This window comes from Cololabis saira, chromosome 10 (genome assembly GCF_033807715.1).
Source record: "Cololabis saira isolate AMF1-May2022 chromosome 10, fColSai1.1, whole genome shotgun sequence".
Lineage (NCBI taxonomy): Eukaryota > Metazoa > Chordata > Actinopteri > Beloniformes > Belonidae > Cololabis > Cololabis saira.
In genome coordinates, this window is record NC_084596.1 from 21,881,207 (window position 1) to 21,896,639 (window position 15,433).

The 15,433-nt window shown below is 42.7% G+C and overlaps 1 protein-coding gene across 1 annotated transcript in view; it reads right to left on the reverse strand.

The window, feature by feature from the left end:
• Positions 1 to 7,646: 7,646 nt before the first annotated feature.
• dnah9l (dynein, axonemal, heavy polypeptide 9 like) overlaps positions 7,647 to 15,433 on the reverse strand; it is a 46,424-nt gene continuing 38,637 nt past the window's right edge. Inside the window, exons 82-87 of the mRNA XM_061731076.1 lie at positions 9,123 to 9,305; positions 8,860 to 9,042; positions 8,567 to 8,682; positions 8,247 to 8,359; positions 8,013 to 8,153; positions 7,647 to 7,894 (exon numbers count right to left, since the gene is read on the reverse strand). Coding sequence (XP_061587060.1) covers positions 7,647 to 7,894; positions 8,013 to 8,153; positions 8,247 to 8,359; positions 8,567 to 8,682; positions 8,860 to 9,042; positions 9,123 to 9,305 — 984 coding nt within the window. The remainder of the gene's footprint in view (positions 7,895 to 8,012; positions 8,154 to 8,246; positions 8,360 to 8,566; positions 8,683 to 8,859; positions 9,043 to 9,122; positions 9,306 to 15,433) is intronic.

Sequence of the window (15,433 nt, forward strand, 5' to 3'; positions counted from 1 at the left end):
TTGTGTTTTCTCTTGTGTTTGCACATAACACTATTCTACATCCATTATAACCAAGGATTGAGGAAGTGATGTCATTGTACGTTAGACATCCTAGCTTAAGCAGATGCCAGTTAAACAATGTGACCCAGAAAATGGTGAATAGATGGAGAGGAGAGGCTGTGTGACCATGAATGAAAGGAGATGGAGAGGAAAAAATTATTAAGCGAGAAGGAGGTATACTTTTCTATACTTTTATGACTCCATGATTTTCACACTTGTTTCATTTTGAAAATGACACTGAGTAGTACAAAGTCTGACCTGTTGAGATTATTACTTTTACTTGGAAGTGACCATTCAGCAGCTGACATGTTCAAATGGAACCAGATTAATTGAAACTAATGTGTCTGAAAGAGGCTTTAGAAGTCGTCTTGTCCCGTTTGTTAGAATAGCTTCACCTATATAATTTAATGTACTATTAAAACCGTTGTATACCATATTGTAAGGGGTACAAGTGTAACAAAATGACGCACCTGAACGCTGCTCTGATGAGCCGGCACTCCTGCTTATAGAGTATTTTGTGGTTTGTTGATTTGATTTATTCAAACATGCTTTGGTTTTATCAGTTCTAACTGTGATCTAGTGTGTGCATTTTTTGACAATTTACTCTGTATATTTTATCATTTTTCAATAAAAAAGGAAAGCAGTCTATTTCCATTCCAGTGGCTTTGCTCTGCTAGAGAGATCTGGAGGTTCTGTCCTCTGATGTTTTCTATGTTGCACTGTACGTATGAGATTATAAATGTGGCAAATCATTTAAAAGGAATACAAAAACTTTTAAATCTGTCAGCTCTACAACAAAGACTCTAAGTGCTTTTTTAAAAAAAAGATTAAAAACCTTTGGCATCTGGGCTCAGATATAATCAATTTCCACTAACAAGGAATACATCGATATATCGGTGGTGATGACCATAACCTCCAGTCTACAGAACTGGAACCTACAGGTGGAAGCTGGGGACGAGGTGTGATTAAGAGCAGCAAAAGCAGCAGAGGAAAGACATCAGAAGGCATGCCAAACACAAATACCTCTAGCTCCTTAAACAGACCCAGGAAGGAGATGACAGATGAAGGGAAACCACGCAGAGAGTTGAAAGTGAGCATGAAATGTTTGTCCAGATGCCTGCCTGAACCAGCTCCCAAAGGGCCATCTCATCTAATCCAGGATACATCTGGTACACATCTCCAATTCCCTGGTCTGCCCGAGACCTCCACCCAGTTAGACGTGTTACCAGAGTAGGAATCACCCCTAAATGGTGGAATGTGTCCCCCTATCCAGCCACCCCATGAAGAAAAGTATTGTCAGCCATTCCTATCCATGGTCTCATTCTTTCAGAACTACTTACAGTTCACGACAGTAGGTGAAAGTCAAATTGAAAATTGTGAAACTCCACCCTTTTCCAACTGAGAACCATGGTCTCAGATTTGGAGGTGCTGATTCTCGTCACCTAACTGGATGTGCTTAGAAATTCTGTCTATAAACAAAAGTGGAAATGACTGAACTCATTCTCAATTTGTATCAGTGCTGAACAGCCTGTAACAACAGAACCAGTATCCTATACTCATGAGGCCCCTCCCCCAGGAGATACCCCAGGAGCATGGTCAAATGCTTTCTCCATGTCTGTAAAACAACTTGACCCCCTCTTGTACCCCAACAAGGGTATGGAGCTGGTCAACGGCCAGCACAGAACCTGCATTTTTCCTGCTGAATCTAAAGTTCAACCAACAACCACATTTTTTCTCCATCACCGTTGCATAGACACTTTACGAGGAATGCTGACGAGTGGGATGCCCCTGTAATTGGAACACCCCCCTCCAGGTAATATATATATGCACGAGGGAGAATGAATGCTGGGCTGTCCAGGGGTCAGTGCTAATTTACACCTCACAATTTCTTTTCAAGTTCAGTTCAACCAGTACTATATTTTTTTCTGCTTCCAGAACAGCCCTGTCTCTGATTGTTATTGCTTCATTCCTCTCATGTCTTTAGTCATCAGTCCAATGGCTCAGCGGCCACTGGTTTAACAGTGTGTGAGGCCCTCTAGTGGACGTTGTTGAGTATTGCGTTGTCTTTGCTCTTCAATGATCTTTAGTGATGGTGATTCCTGTTCACTGTAGACTGCAGAGCAGACTAGTACACCGACAGCAAGGTCAGATAAATAAACAGGGTTGTGCATATCAGGGCTCGAAGGCCGGTGTCCTGCGTGTTTTAGATGTTTCCCTGTTTTAATACAGCGGATTCTAATCAAGGGTCATCATCAGTATGTCATCGAGGTTTACACAGGTCTGTTAATGACGGAGCCATGTCTATCAGGGTGTGTTGAAGCAGGGAAACATCTAAAACATGCAGGACACCAGCCCGCGAGCACCTACGTACTATGTGCACCCCTGCAAATAAAGCCTCTTGATCATCAGAATTAAAGTGGAAGTTAAATTCAGTGTGGATGAAAATAGCCACAATAAGGACAAGATGCTTCTTCAGGAGGAACAACAAACAGTTTTCACTCATTTGCCAGAAGCTCACTTTGGCCATTTTGGAAACTATATCTGTAAACCTGCTGGTTCTATGTGCACAGACTTGGGAATTTTGATCAGATCCGTGGCTCCTGTCAGTTTATGTAATGGCTGCACATCTGGCGTGATCTTCGGCAAATGGGAAAACTAGTGATTATGTATTTTCACTGAGTGAATATTATGAAAGTAAAATATATATTTCTCGCTAGAAATGTAATCAAAACTCATTTTTAGGCAGAAACTAACTCAAAATATTGATTTTATTCACTAAAAAATAAGAAATGTCCGCCATGTTTTTTCTGTCCGCAAATGACGACGAAAAGCATTCTGGGAAATTTTTATAGCCCCTCGATCGCGAAGTCAGCATCTGAAATCCCTAGCTGTGAAGGGACAGATTCATAGCCACTCGCCCTCGTTATGCCCACTCCCCCTAGGTGAAAAGAGGAATTGGGACACCACTACCCTCACGGGAACACGCAAAATCTAGGGGAAGGGATGAAAACGAGGGCGAGCGGGAGTATTGGGACAGGGCTTTCGGTGCGCGACCTACCATCTTTCTCCCCCTCTCTCTCCCAGTGCGTCTCTCTCCCCTCCGCGCTGTCAGGTGATGACATCACGTTCATAAACTTTATGGAAAGTCTCAAAATGTAGGCTAAAACATATTCAACTATTTAAGTAAAACTGAAAATTCAACCACACATAAGTGCTACTGGACATAGAATCAATTTTAGGCATTAAATGACTTTTATTTGATATTACATTTTTATCTCTTATATAAGTCCATTGCATTTTTTCATGACGGTATTGAAAATGATACCGCTGCTATTTTTAGACACCGACAGTATACGGTATTACCGTAATACTGCCCAAGCCTACTGCTCACTCCTCAAGTTAAGGAGGAGACTTGAGCTCAGTGTGGGCCCTTCCCGGGGTTGGTAGAGGGAGCAATGCCCAGGACTGACTTAGTTACTGCACCAGGTGATAAAATGGGAAAAAAATCAGGGTTAAAAAAAACAAAAAAAAAAAACCAAGAGGGGAATTTTGAGTTTCTTTGTGGGTTTTTTTTTGTGAAATGACTGATTAATAAATAAATAAATAAATAAATAAATTGCACTTGTGTTTCTTTTAGTTGTTTAGTGCATTGGGTGAGAATTAAAGTTTGAGTTGTGTTCTTTGTTGACAATTTGCAAAAAAAAAAGTTTAAATCTTCTGTGTCAGGTAAGAGGTGTGGGTGCCACCTGTGGAAGACACCAGAAGAGCATGGTCAGGCGCAAATGATTATGGATGGCAGATGATGAAACATGTTTAACATCTTTTCCTCTGTAGGAATTTCACTTTGCACACATTATGTATCATCTTAATTTGATCTACAGTAGTGACTGTAAAATACTGCCAGCAAAACTTGAAAATAGTCTTTTTTTGCCAGGGCTGCACTTGTAATGTATCAGCAAACTGAATCTGTGGAAAGACAGACACTTGCAATAAGGTAAAATGAAGTTTTTATTCAGGCTGTTAAAAAGTAGATACTGAGGACTGCAGAAGTGGTTTGGATGACTTAGTCTTTGGTAAACAATATCGAGGCTCCTCCGTTGGTAGGTGGTGAGCAGCAGATCCACTGCAGAATGAACAAAGACCTTATGGGAGAGGAACTGGGGACAGAGAGTCACTTGTTCCTGAAGCCTCAGATAGTTCAATCCTCGAGGTCCGTTCTAGTTCTCACTATGCAGGGAGCGATCACAACAGAACGTGTTAATCCAGAATCCAAACTCGGTCCACAGAAACAGTCCTTGGTCCCAAAACAATAGAAGCTCAGGAGTTGGGAAGGAAGATTATCAGGGAGGCACAGGCAGGGGAAAAACCAGGGACAGGAACAGGTCATGCTCGATGAGTTTGAAAACAGAAATCATAGGGCTAGATATGAACAGGGTAAGAACGCAGACTGTCTGGCACTGGGGAAAGGTGAGAGTGCTGCATAAGTAAGGGACAGCACAGGGGAATGAGGATGCCTTCATGGTAGACTTGGAAAACAAAGTCCCATAACATGACAGCACTACAAGAAGACTCAGTATCCACCTGCCTCTTCTATTGAGCAGTCCAAATCCATGCAAGGAGATTTCATCAGATACATAGTTAGCTTCTTGCAAAACAAAGAGAGTAAGAATAAAACTGAGCCTTGTGTGATGAAAAGAAGTTTGGAGTTTGGGGGTAGAATTTGATGAGTACACGAAGGGACTGGACAACAGACATGTCAAGGTTGGTTGACGTTATGCACTGTAATGTCCTGACACTGTCTGGGTAGTCAAAGTAACGCTGATGTCTTCTAATTGCCTCTGAGCCAAGTCAGATGCATCAGTGACTATATGGCATTTTTACATGTTCAACTGACTTGGTAACTGATCTGTTTGTATTATTTAACATGTTTGTGTCATATTCTTAAGCTCCCCTCATAATTTTCCCCTATGTTGTGTCATGAAGCATTGAGCATGAACCTGTTTTGAATGTTTACATGAATTACAAGAAATACTTCTTGCTGACATTGTCAGTGTCTGCTGTCTACACCTGATTAGTCGTATCCATAGTACACCAGCTAACTACGTGTCAGCGGATAATAATATATAATACACTGATGCCCAAATTCAAAAAGATAAGAGGTGCTATTGGTAGGTCTGTGGATAATTTAATGTTTGCATGATGATAAAATAGATGTGGTACATTATGATTGGCCGACCACGTCATAAGGATAGCAGTAATATCTTGGCCCCAAAACATTACCATTTTTTCACAGAAAGAATTGAATATATTGTTTTTTCTGAAGGCCCCAGGCACAGCGCCCGAAATTTCATTTGTGGATGGGCTTTATTAATCTTGGGAGGGCCGAAATTGAACAGGCTAATAACTTTAATATATAAATGCACTATAACTACGAGTAAGTACAGAACTAAAAAAAAAAAAAGATTTTTGCTTTTTTCCCTCTTCTGTGGATTGTGAAAACGGGGGCGAGAGAGGATTTGGTAAATTTGTTTAACAATCGAGTCAGAATTACTTATGTCATCTAAAAGGAAAAGAAAATAAAATACATTTTTATATCTTGTCCATATTGTTCACTGGGGATTTTAAGCTTTCAGTACAAAATGAAGTTACAGCAATCCAACGAGAAAGAATCTGTAGCCTATTCTGAACATTTTAAACATGTTCTACACAAACACAGTTCAAATGTTAAATAGCTGCATGAAAAACTGAATAATAATGCAAGGAAACTCATATCTAATAATTACAGGTGAACTCTATTCAAAGTTTTGCATGCGTCAGATGTAAAACTATTTAAACTCCATAGGAACACCGGGCTCATAAACCAACATCTGAAACTCATGCTGTCCCAACATGTTATATGTTTTAAAAACCCTCATGTCAAGGTTTTCACATTGTTTAATCTAATAATAGCATCCAAGAACCAACACAAAATAAGACTAATGATAAATAAAGACAAACTGCAACCAAGGAAGAAGAGAAAGTTGTATTCCTCACTCTTATTATTTTTATCAATAGACTAACACGTCTGCGTCTTTTTCATCTGTCTCACAGAAGTAGTTGGCAGGGTCGGCTTTTAAAGAGATAAAAAAAATCATTATAATTGAGTTGATGTAAGATCCCTCTCAAATGTTAGAGAGAGCAGGCGTGAGAAAAGGACATTTTTTTCAGTTGAACAATAGTCAAACTTTGACGTACTTGATAAAGCTAGTGTTGGTGAATGTAAGATGACCTGCTGTAATTTGGGCAACAACAAATACTTCCTTTTTGGTTTTTGTATTGAACAGGGTTCAATTTTGCAACTCTTGTGTGTATACATGTTAATTTGGGCTGAGCCCATTTCTTAGGCCCCGTTTACACGTAGCCGGGTATTTACAAAAACGGAGGCGTTTTCATGCGTTTTGGCCGTTCGTTTACACGGAAACGGAGGTCAAAGTCACCAAAAACGATCATTTCTGAAAACTCCGGCCAAAGTGGAGATTTTCAAAAACTCCGTTTTCCCGTTTGCGTCTAAACGGAGGAAAACGGAGGAAAACGGAGATTTAAGCTTCAGAACGTCACATTATGCACCAGAAACTCACCAGCGTCATGTGTGCGACCTGTGTTTACAATTAGTTTGGCCACCGTCAATATTTTCTTGTATTTTACCTGTTTAATATTCTAAAGTCACACTTAAAAGTAACTCCCCCCCCCCCGTCCAGCCTCCTGCTCATTCAAGCCTGTGAGCGCGTCAGCCAGCAGCATGAAGCCTGAATTATGGTTCCGCGTTAAATCGACGGCGTAAGGTACGCGGCGACGCGCAAGGTACGTGCGCGTCGCCGCGTGCCCTACGCCGTAGGCTCTGCGTTAATGTAACGCGGAACCATAAATCAGCCTTAACTGGAAGTTACACACGTGTCATTTGTTGATGTTTTTCCAGGATTCTGATTGGCTTGCATGACGTTAAGAGCGTTTCCATGCGGGTCCGTGTAAACGAGGATTTTTTTGAAAACGTAGAGGGGAAAATATCCGTTTTTGTAAATACCCGGCTACGTGTAAACGTGGCCTTAAACACTTACATCCCCATCCCCCCAACTCTCCAACACATTAGAGTTTTCTAAAACAGGGCTCACTCCCCCAACAGATTATTGTCTTGGGTCCTCCAAAAAAAACAGAAACAGCCCTGCCATTCAGAACCACAGATGATCGATACATGGACCACAAGAAAAGTGACAAAACCAGAGCCCGTTACTATCACTGCACTGTAGACCCATCACGGGTCCAACTGGATGCTCTATTGACACATCACTCTTGGTTTTTGTCCTGCTTATAGGATACTTTTTTGTTTGTTGTATCTTTTTTTTTACAAGAAGAATAGAAGTGTGTTTTAATTCCAGTGACTTTGTTCTTCTAGAGATTCTGTCATCCAATATTTTCAATGATGAAATGTGCACTAAATTGCAGTGAAATTGATGAAATAGATAGTACAAGTACCTCCAAAGGAACACAAAGACAGCTCACTTGTGAAATACCTCTTACAAGCTGATCCATCTCATCGACTTCTAAATGTTCTCCCGTGGTCTCTGAGCCTCTCACACACTGAGCAGGAGCACCACTCCAGCCAGGACCCATTTGGCGGGCCGCTCCTTGGTTTTAAGACTGAGAGTCCAAACGTATGTGGGTCCTCTGTTCTTGGTCTTATAAAGTGGACATTCGTAAATGTTTCTGGTCTCCTGTCGATCATTGGGCACAGCTCGGACTGAGATTACGGGCATGGCTGGGGTCAGCTCTTTTAGACAAGCCTCGCTGATCACGCCAGTCTGAATGTCCCATCTTGCACCTGGAATAAAAGGAGGGCAAATACATTTTACAATCCCTTTTTTTTCTTCCTGTTTTTGCACAAGAATTCAAGCACGGGCCCTGAACTATGCACCAAAGAAACAAAGATGTCCATCTACCTTCCATGTAAAGTCCATACACATATGCACCCTCCCTGGCAGGTTGGTTGAACTCCTCTTTAAACTTCTTAGTCACATCCACTGTAAGATTGACCTTATCCAGAGGCCACTCATTCTTACGAGCCAAAGACTGCATCACAGCTGGAAAGCAAAGATGTGACAAAGTCTTATGACAAATGCAGATACAGAAAAATCAGTTAATCTACACCATGGAAGATCTCCTATCTGAGTTACCAGTGAGGAAGGACTGTGGGTTGAACAGTCCAGATAACCAGACAACACTGGGCAGAGACAAGTCTTGAGTCCAGCTGTCCAGCGCTTTACAGCGCTGCATCACATCATTACACCTGACACACAGAAAGACAACAGCATGGATGATCTCTGTTATTAATCACTTTGTCACATATAAACATGCATACTTTTTGAAACATTCTTTGCAACACAGTAACTTCAATTAAAAGTAGCTTAGTTGAAAATGTGAAAATGTGTAAACTTGTTTTATAAAGTCAACTGTCTCAGATTTTCAACAATGCACAGACAAAAGTGGAACACACCAAATGGCCAGGCTGTAGGTGGATGGGTAGGCCAGCTTGGTCCAAGTATCAGGGACATTGTCGAAAAACAAGGCTGTCTGCAGCTTCTCCATCTCAGAGGACATGGCCAGTTCACCCTTTACAGAGACATTTATCGGGTGCATCACTATGAAAACCCGCATTGGGAATTCTAAATGTAGTGTCAGTGAAGCATTGGCACATTAAAGTTGAGACACTGTAATTACAGGTAGAACTAATTTCACAATTTTAAGATCATAAAGGTTGCACTAAAGCAGGATCAAGTATAAAAATACCTTGAGTCCGAGGTCAAGCTCCCGCAGCGAGCGCCGTATCTCACAAGTGAGTGTGTTCATGCGCTCACATTCCTGGAAGCAGACGAGGATGTACGGCGACCGCTCGGCGGTTTTGGAAGTAATGTCTGACATATTGTACCCCTCTGGCAGCTTTTCCAGGATTTCATCTAAAATCGTTTTCACCTGCAGGTAAAAAAAATGTATGATATTTGTCAGCTGTGCTGATTTATATTTTTCCATAGAAACATTGTAGGTGTGGATACCTTCTCATCCAGCGTCTGTGAAGCGCCCTCCCCCATTACAGCATCAGGAGACTGCAGCTCCAGCAGAGTATGAAAAAGGTTATCTGATGTCATAGTCAGGAACTCAATTTCTGCATTGGGGTGCAGCCCATAATGCACTGGGCTTTCATGGGGCAGCATCTCATCTATGAAGTCATGGTAGCCCTAAGATGTACCATAACAGAAGTGGGGAGCAAAATTAATTTCCATATTTTGTATCAAGTGCATCTTCCTTCAATTTAAATATTATATCAAAATTATAATTTAGTCCTTTCCAGATCTACAAATTATGTGTAATGTAACATTAGATGAACAACATCTAACAACACATTGGAGTTATTATTCTGCAAAAACTGAACTGAAATGCAGACACAGTGTGAAAAACCAGAAGTCAGATGATTTAATCGTCAGGAAGTGTGGCCACATCTAAAAGTAGAGGTTTTGGCAGTTTGCTGGTCTTGTAAGCGTAACACAAAGCCAAGGGGGACAGGCATCACCAAAGATTTATAACCAGTGACTGCTGCTTCTCACCAATGTGTGAATGGTCACAAGTCCATTTCAAAACAATTTGGAGTTCATTATCTACAATCAGAGAGGTTATTCAGAAGTGGAAAAGAATGAAAACAGTTGGTAATATTCTCAGGAGTTGACGTTGCAGTAAGTTCATCCCAAAGTCCCGCCACATGATACTCAAAGGAACTGTCAAAAACGTACTTAAATGGTGCGATATCATGCGTTACCACTCATCTCAATTAATTTAATTCAATTAATTCAAGATTTTGCAACAGGGAAGACTATTTGTTAGTTTGTAAAATCTGAGAATTGAATGCAATTATTTTTCACTTGACGGAAAAAGCTGCCAGTTTTTTGATATAGCATGTGTAGCGCCCTTAGTCTAAACTATAGATCCCAACTATAATAATAATGACACTAACATTCACCTAGGTTCGGAATAAGATGGATTTCTTGAATTAATTAATGGACTCACGAGGGGAGACTGGACGTGAAGTTGAATAGTAACAAATTTTATTGCCTCAGTAGCAATAATATGGCAGTGCAAACAAAATATAACATTTGGTACAAAATAGAGCTCTTTCAAAAATACCCAAAATAAAATAAAACAAAGTTCAAATAAAAGTGTCCCTTTTTCCAGAGATTAAAGAGTTTTTTGACTTGGTGTGTGCACACGGTTCCTAACACTACCCGGGTAGTTCTATTGTAATGGTCTTATCTGGACTTGAATTGATGAAATGAGTCGATGGTCCTGATGTCTTCTGAGGGCGGACCTCACGGCTGGCCACACCTGGTCCGTCCACAGTCGATCGTCTCTTATGTTGGCTCGCCACTGAACCCACAAGGATTCAGAATGATCCAGTTCTGGTCTACAGGAATCAAAAACCAATCGGAGTTCACAATGAGAGGGCCCACAGACAGGAACGCTCCTCCGTTAGCTTCTCACACACACAGGATTAAATTCAGTTCTTTAGTTTATTCACAGCTTTTTAGGTCGTTCGGACGGACCTTTCAGGTCGACATCTTAACCGGGACTGGGAAAAACGTGACCCGAGACACATATAAAGCAAGTGCGCCACTCTGTGGTCGGGCGTGGTATTACACCTCTAAATAACATAGACAGGTTTAGTAACCACTCTTTTCATGTGGGTTACACCCTCCCCTCTTGAATCTGCATGAGTCCCTTCATGAGCTATTTGGTGGTTCATTGGGGAACTATCATAGTCACCAATGGCGTCAAGTGCTTGGTTAAAGCTTTGTAAGAGACTTTGTGCAAAGGAGATTAAGGGTTTACCCAACTGAGTGTAGTGGAAACGGTCAGGGGGCTGTCGTGATCTTTCTGATCTGCGTGTGGAGTCATTTGTTTCTCCATCTGCAGAATCCTCCATATTACTGGAAAATGCATCATTTCCTTCATCAGCTACAGCTGGATTTTCATTTGTCATGTCCGGTTGATTTCCATTTGTCACATCTGGTCGTTTCTCAATTGTCATATCCGTTTCTTTTTCACTTGTCATGTCTGGTTGAATAGTGTCTCCACCGGTAGGGGGATGGTCCACCATGACCTCAGGCTCCTCGTCCTCTACCATCTCAGGTGTCCCAACAGCTTCGACAGGAAGGCTGCTGTCATTAGGTTCATCCTGAGACTGAGAGGTCGGAGAGGCCCTTGGTATGGGTAGCAAGTGTCTATCCTCCATTACTGGGCTCACATTGAGTTGCTGTCTCCTTGGGATTTCAATCACTTGGACAAACCTTTCCTCAGGGATAACAGATGACTGGTTAGGATAGATAAGTGAATCGTCCTCAGACTCTGAGTGTTCCTCTAAGAGTTGAGTGTGACTTTGTCTGGTTCTCGGCTTACGGACCTTGGGTTTGACCGGTTCAGTTTCCTCCACTTCGGATAGGTCACCACAAGGGAGTAGGAGATCCCTATGTAGAGTTCGGGTGGGACCATCTCCACTGATGGGCTGTACTTTATACACAGGTAAGTCTCCCATCCTATTTAGGACTTTGTACACCGTCGACTCCCACTTGTCCGCAAGCTTATGTTTGTTTCGTAGCCGCAAGTTCCTCACTAACACTTGATCACCTTCCTCTAGTGTTGACTCTCTTACTGTTTTATCAAAGCGGCGTTTGTTCCGATCAGCAACCTTTTGTGAATTCCTGGTGGCAATTTCATAACTCTCCTCTAGGCGTACTCTCAAATTTTTGACATACTGGGAGTGAGATTTAGGAGAGCCATCTTTTATAGGTAGACAGAACGCGATGTCCACTGGCAGCCGAGGCTGGCGCCCAAACATTAACTCATATGGGCTGAAACCAGTGACATCGTTCTTGGTACAGTTATAGGCATGGGCTAGTGGTTTTACATAGTCTCGCCAGTGACTTTTCTCTTTGTCTTTTAAGGTTCCCAACATGCCTAAAAGGGTTCGATTAAACCTCTCTACGGGGTTTCCTCTTGGGTGATAGGGACTTGTGCGCACTTTAGTGATACCTGCTAGAGCACAGAGTTCTTTGACGAGTTGAGACTCGAAATCCCTGCCCTGATCACTTAACAGCCGCTCTGGAAACCCGTAGTGCACCAAAAACTGTTCCCAAAGAGCCTTCGCAACCGTTGTAGCCTTCTGATCTTTTGTTGGTATGGCAACGGCGTACTTTGTAAAATGGTCGGTTATGACCAAGATGTCTTTGATATTGTGACTGTCGGGCTCTAGGGATAAGTAATCTATGCACACCAGTTCCATAGGACGAGTTGTTTGGATATTCACAAGAGGTGCAGATTTTTCTGGTTGGGTTTTCCTTCTGACACAACGTCCACATGACTTGACTTTTTTCTCCACATCCTCAGCCATTTTTGGCCAATAGAACCGTGCCCTAACCAAGTCCAGGGTCCTTTCCAATCCCATATGGCCCATATCTTCATGTAGGCACGTGAGAATGGTAGGTCTGAGAGACTTGGGGACAACAAACTGGTAAGTTACATAATCTCCTGACCAACGAGTTCTGTAGAGGAGGCCATCTTTCATCTCCAACCTTTTCCATTCTCTAAGCATTAGCTTGAGCTCAACCGAGTCAGAGATAAGGTCGGGATTGACTTCACCTCCAACATCCATGACCCTGACAACCTGTCCAATGACAGGGTCAGACCCTTGATGCTGTTGGAGTTCTGGTTGGCTGTAGGTTGGTATGGTGGAACAACCTAAGACTCCCTCATCTCCGTATATGTCTGGTACTGCGTCAGGATGAATAGCTAGGGATTCCACCAAGGTGATGGAAGGTAAGTGGTTGTCAGCTTCACCTAGGAGATGCCGTTGGCACAAGGCGGTGACTGTGTCTATGGATAGGTCTTGTTTGGGAGAGGAAGAGAAATGGTGTGAGGTGAATTGTTTAATTCGCTCTCTCTCCTCAAGAGAAACTGGGTCGTCAGCCAGAGTGTCATGAGGCCGTCTGGAAAGACCGTCTGCGTCCTGGTTGCTTTTCCCAGCACGGTATTTGATGTTAAAATCAAAAGTGGAAAGAGCAGCCAGCCAGCGATAACTAGCGGCGTCAAGTTTGGCCGACTTCAGAACATACGTCAATGGGTTGTTATCCGTTATGACTGTGAATGTGTTTCCGTACAGATAGTCTTGGAACTTCTCCACGACGGACCACTTCAGGGCTAGAAACTCTAGCTTATGGGCTGGGTATCGCTTCTCACTGGGTGAAAGCCCTCTACTAGCATAGGCGATAACGCGCATTTCGCCATCCTGTTCCTGGTACAGGGCAGCCCCTAGACCTGAAGTGCTTGCATCCGTGTGGAGGACGTACGGTAATTTTGGATTGGCAAATCCAAGGACAGGTGCGGAAGTGAGTTTTTCAATGATGGTCTCAAAGGCTATCTGACATTGATGTGTCCATCGCTCATTAAAGGGAGCTTTGGGGTTGAAGTACCCTCTGAGGCTAGATGTTTTTTGGCCCTTTCTGTAAGGTGGGTAGCCTCCTGTGAGGTCATTGAGGGGTTTGACTATTTTCGAATAGTCTCTGATGAAGCGGCGGTAATACCCTGCGAAGCCAAGGAAAGATTTGAGCTCGCTGAGGATTTGGGGTCTGGGCCAAGTGTTAAGAGCACTGACCTTGTCAGGATCGGTCTCTACTCCCTTGCTTGAGACAATGTGCCCCAAATATCGCACTGAACTTTGGAAGAAGTGACATTTTTTTGGAGAAAGTTTAAGACCATTCTCTCTTAGTTGCTGGAGGACATGCTTAAGCCTGGTTTCGTGTTCTTCCAATGTGCTCGAAAACACAATGATGTCATCTAAGAACACCAATACTTCCTTCAGATTGATGCTGCCCATGACTCTCTCCATCAACCGTTGGAAGGTACTGGGAGCATTGGTAATGCCCTGGGGCATCCGATTGAATTCGTAAAACCCCAACGGGCATACGAAAGCGGTCTTGGGCTTATCACGTTCCTCCATCCCAATCTGGTAATATCCAGATTTTAGATCCATGACGGAAAACCATCTGGATCCAGCAAGGGCTGAGAAAGCTTCCTCAAGGTTGGGAAGTGCGTAGGCGTCTCGGATTGTCAGTGAATTCAGTTTACGATAATCTATGCAAAGACGGACCTCTCCATTCTTTTTGCGAACAACTACGATCGGTGAAGCATAAGGGGATTCCGATTCACGAATCACCCCTGCGTCCAGAAGCGTTTTCAGATGTTTTCTCACAGCTTCATAGTCGTTTGGGTGGATTGGTCGGGATCTTTGCTTGAATGGGGTCTCGTCTTTTAGATTTATATGATGTTTTACTTTAGTTGCATGTCCAAAATCCAAGTCGTTTTGAGCGAATACATCATCATACTCATTTAGACTTTGTGTTATTCTATCCTTCCACTCGTTTGGAAGGGGGGAATTGCCAAAGTCGAATTTAAGATCAGACTCGGCAGGCTCATGGACTGGTTCAGGGGTAGCAGAACAACATTTCACAGTATCAGTGTTTTTGTTTGAATCGGATGAGCTATCATAGATCTCACCAGGAGTATGGAGCTCTGCAATGACACAATTTGTAGGGAACGTTACATCATGGTCATTTTCATTTCTCACCCACACAGATAGTTTGTGAGGACGCTGCTTGGGCAGGTTGATGAGACAACACTCTACAAATACTCCACCGGGCAAGGCAGAGGACTCAGGCTGTTCGACTATTACACATTCACTGGTGGTGTTAGCCCTGACATAGCTTTCAAAACAGACTCTCTCTTGGGCAGGTATTACTTGCTGCACTCTGCCTTTGAGAGTCGCTAAACCTACTCTACCTGTAGAGTTGGCCTTGTTCCTGAGCTTGAGTATACGGATAATCTGTCTGTAGCCGTAAGCAGAGGACAGCTCGTTTGGATTTTTGTCACTACAGTATTCCTCATACAAAAGGTCAAGTGCATTTGTACCTATTAATACAGGTAAGTTACAGTCACTGCGCCTGCGTCGATCTGGGACTACTAAGGCTAAAGCAGAAACTTCGGGCTCAGTTTCAACAAATTCCTTTGGAAACTTAAGATTGATGGGTACATAGCCTAAGTATGGAACATTCTGACCATTAGCACCTTCAACATCCAGGGCTTTAAATGGTTGTATGGGGTGCTCTGACAGGTGGGTCTTGTAGAAAGAGTGACTTACTGTGGTGACTTGAGACCCAGAGTCGAGGAGACATTTAGTGTCGACCCCTGACACACCAACATCAGCTACACATTTCTGTCCTACAAGTCTTTTAGGTAGCTTTATTTGGTGTTCTACTTTGTGGGA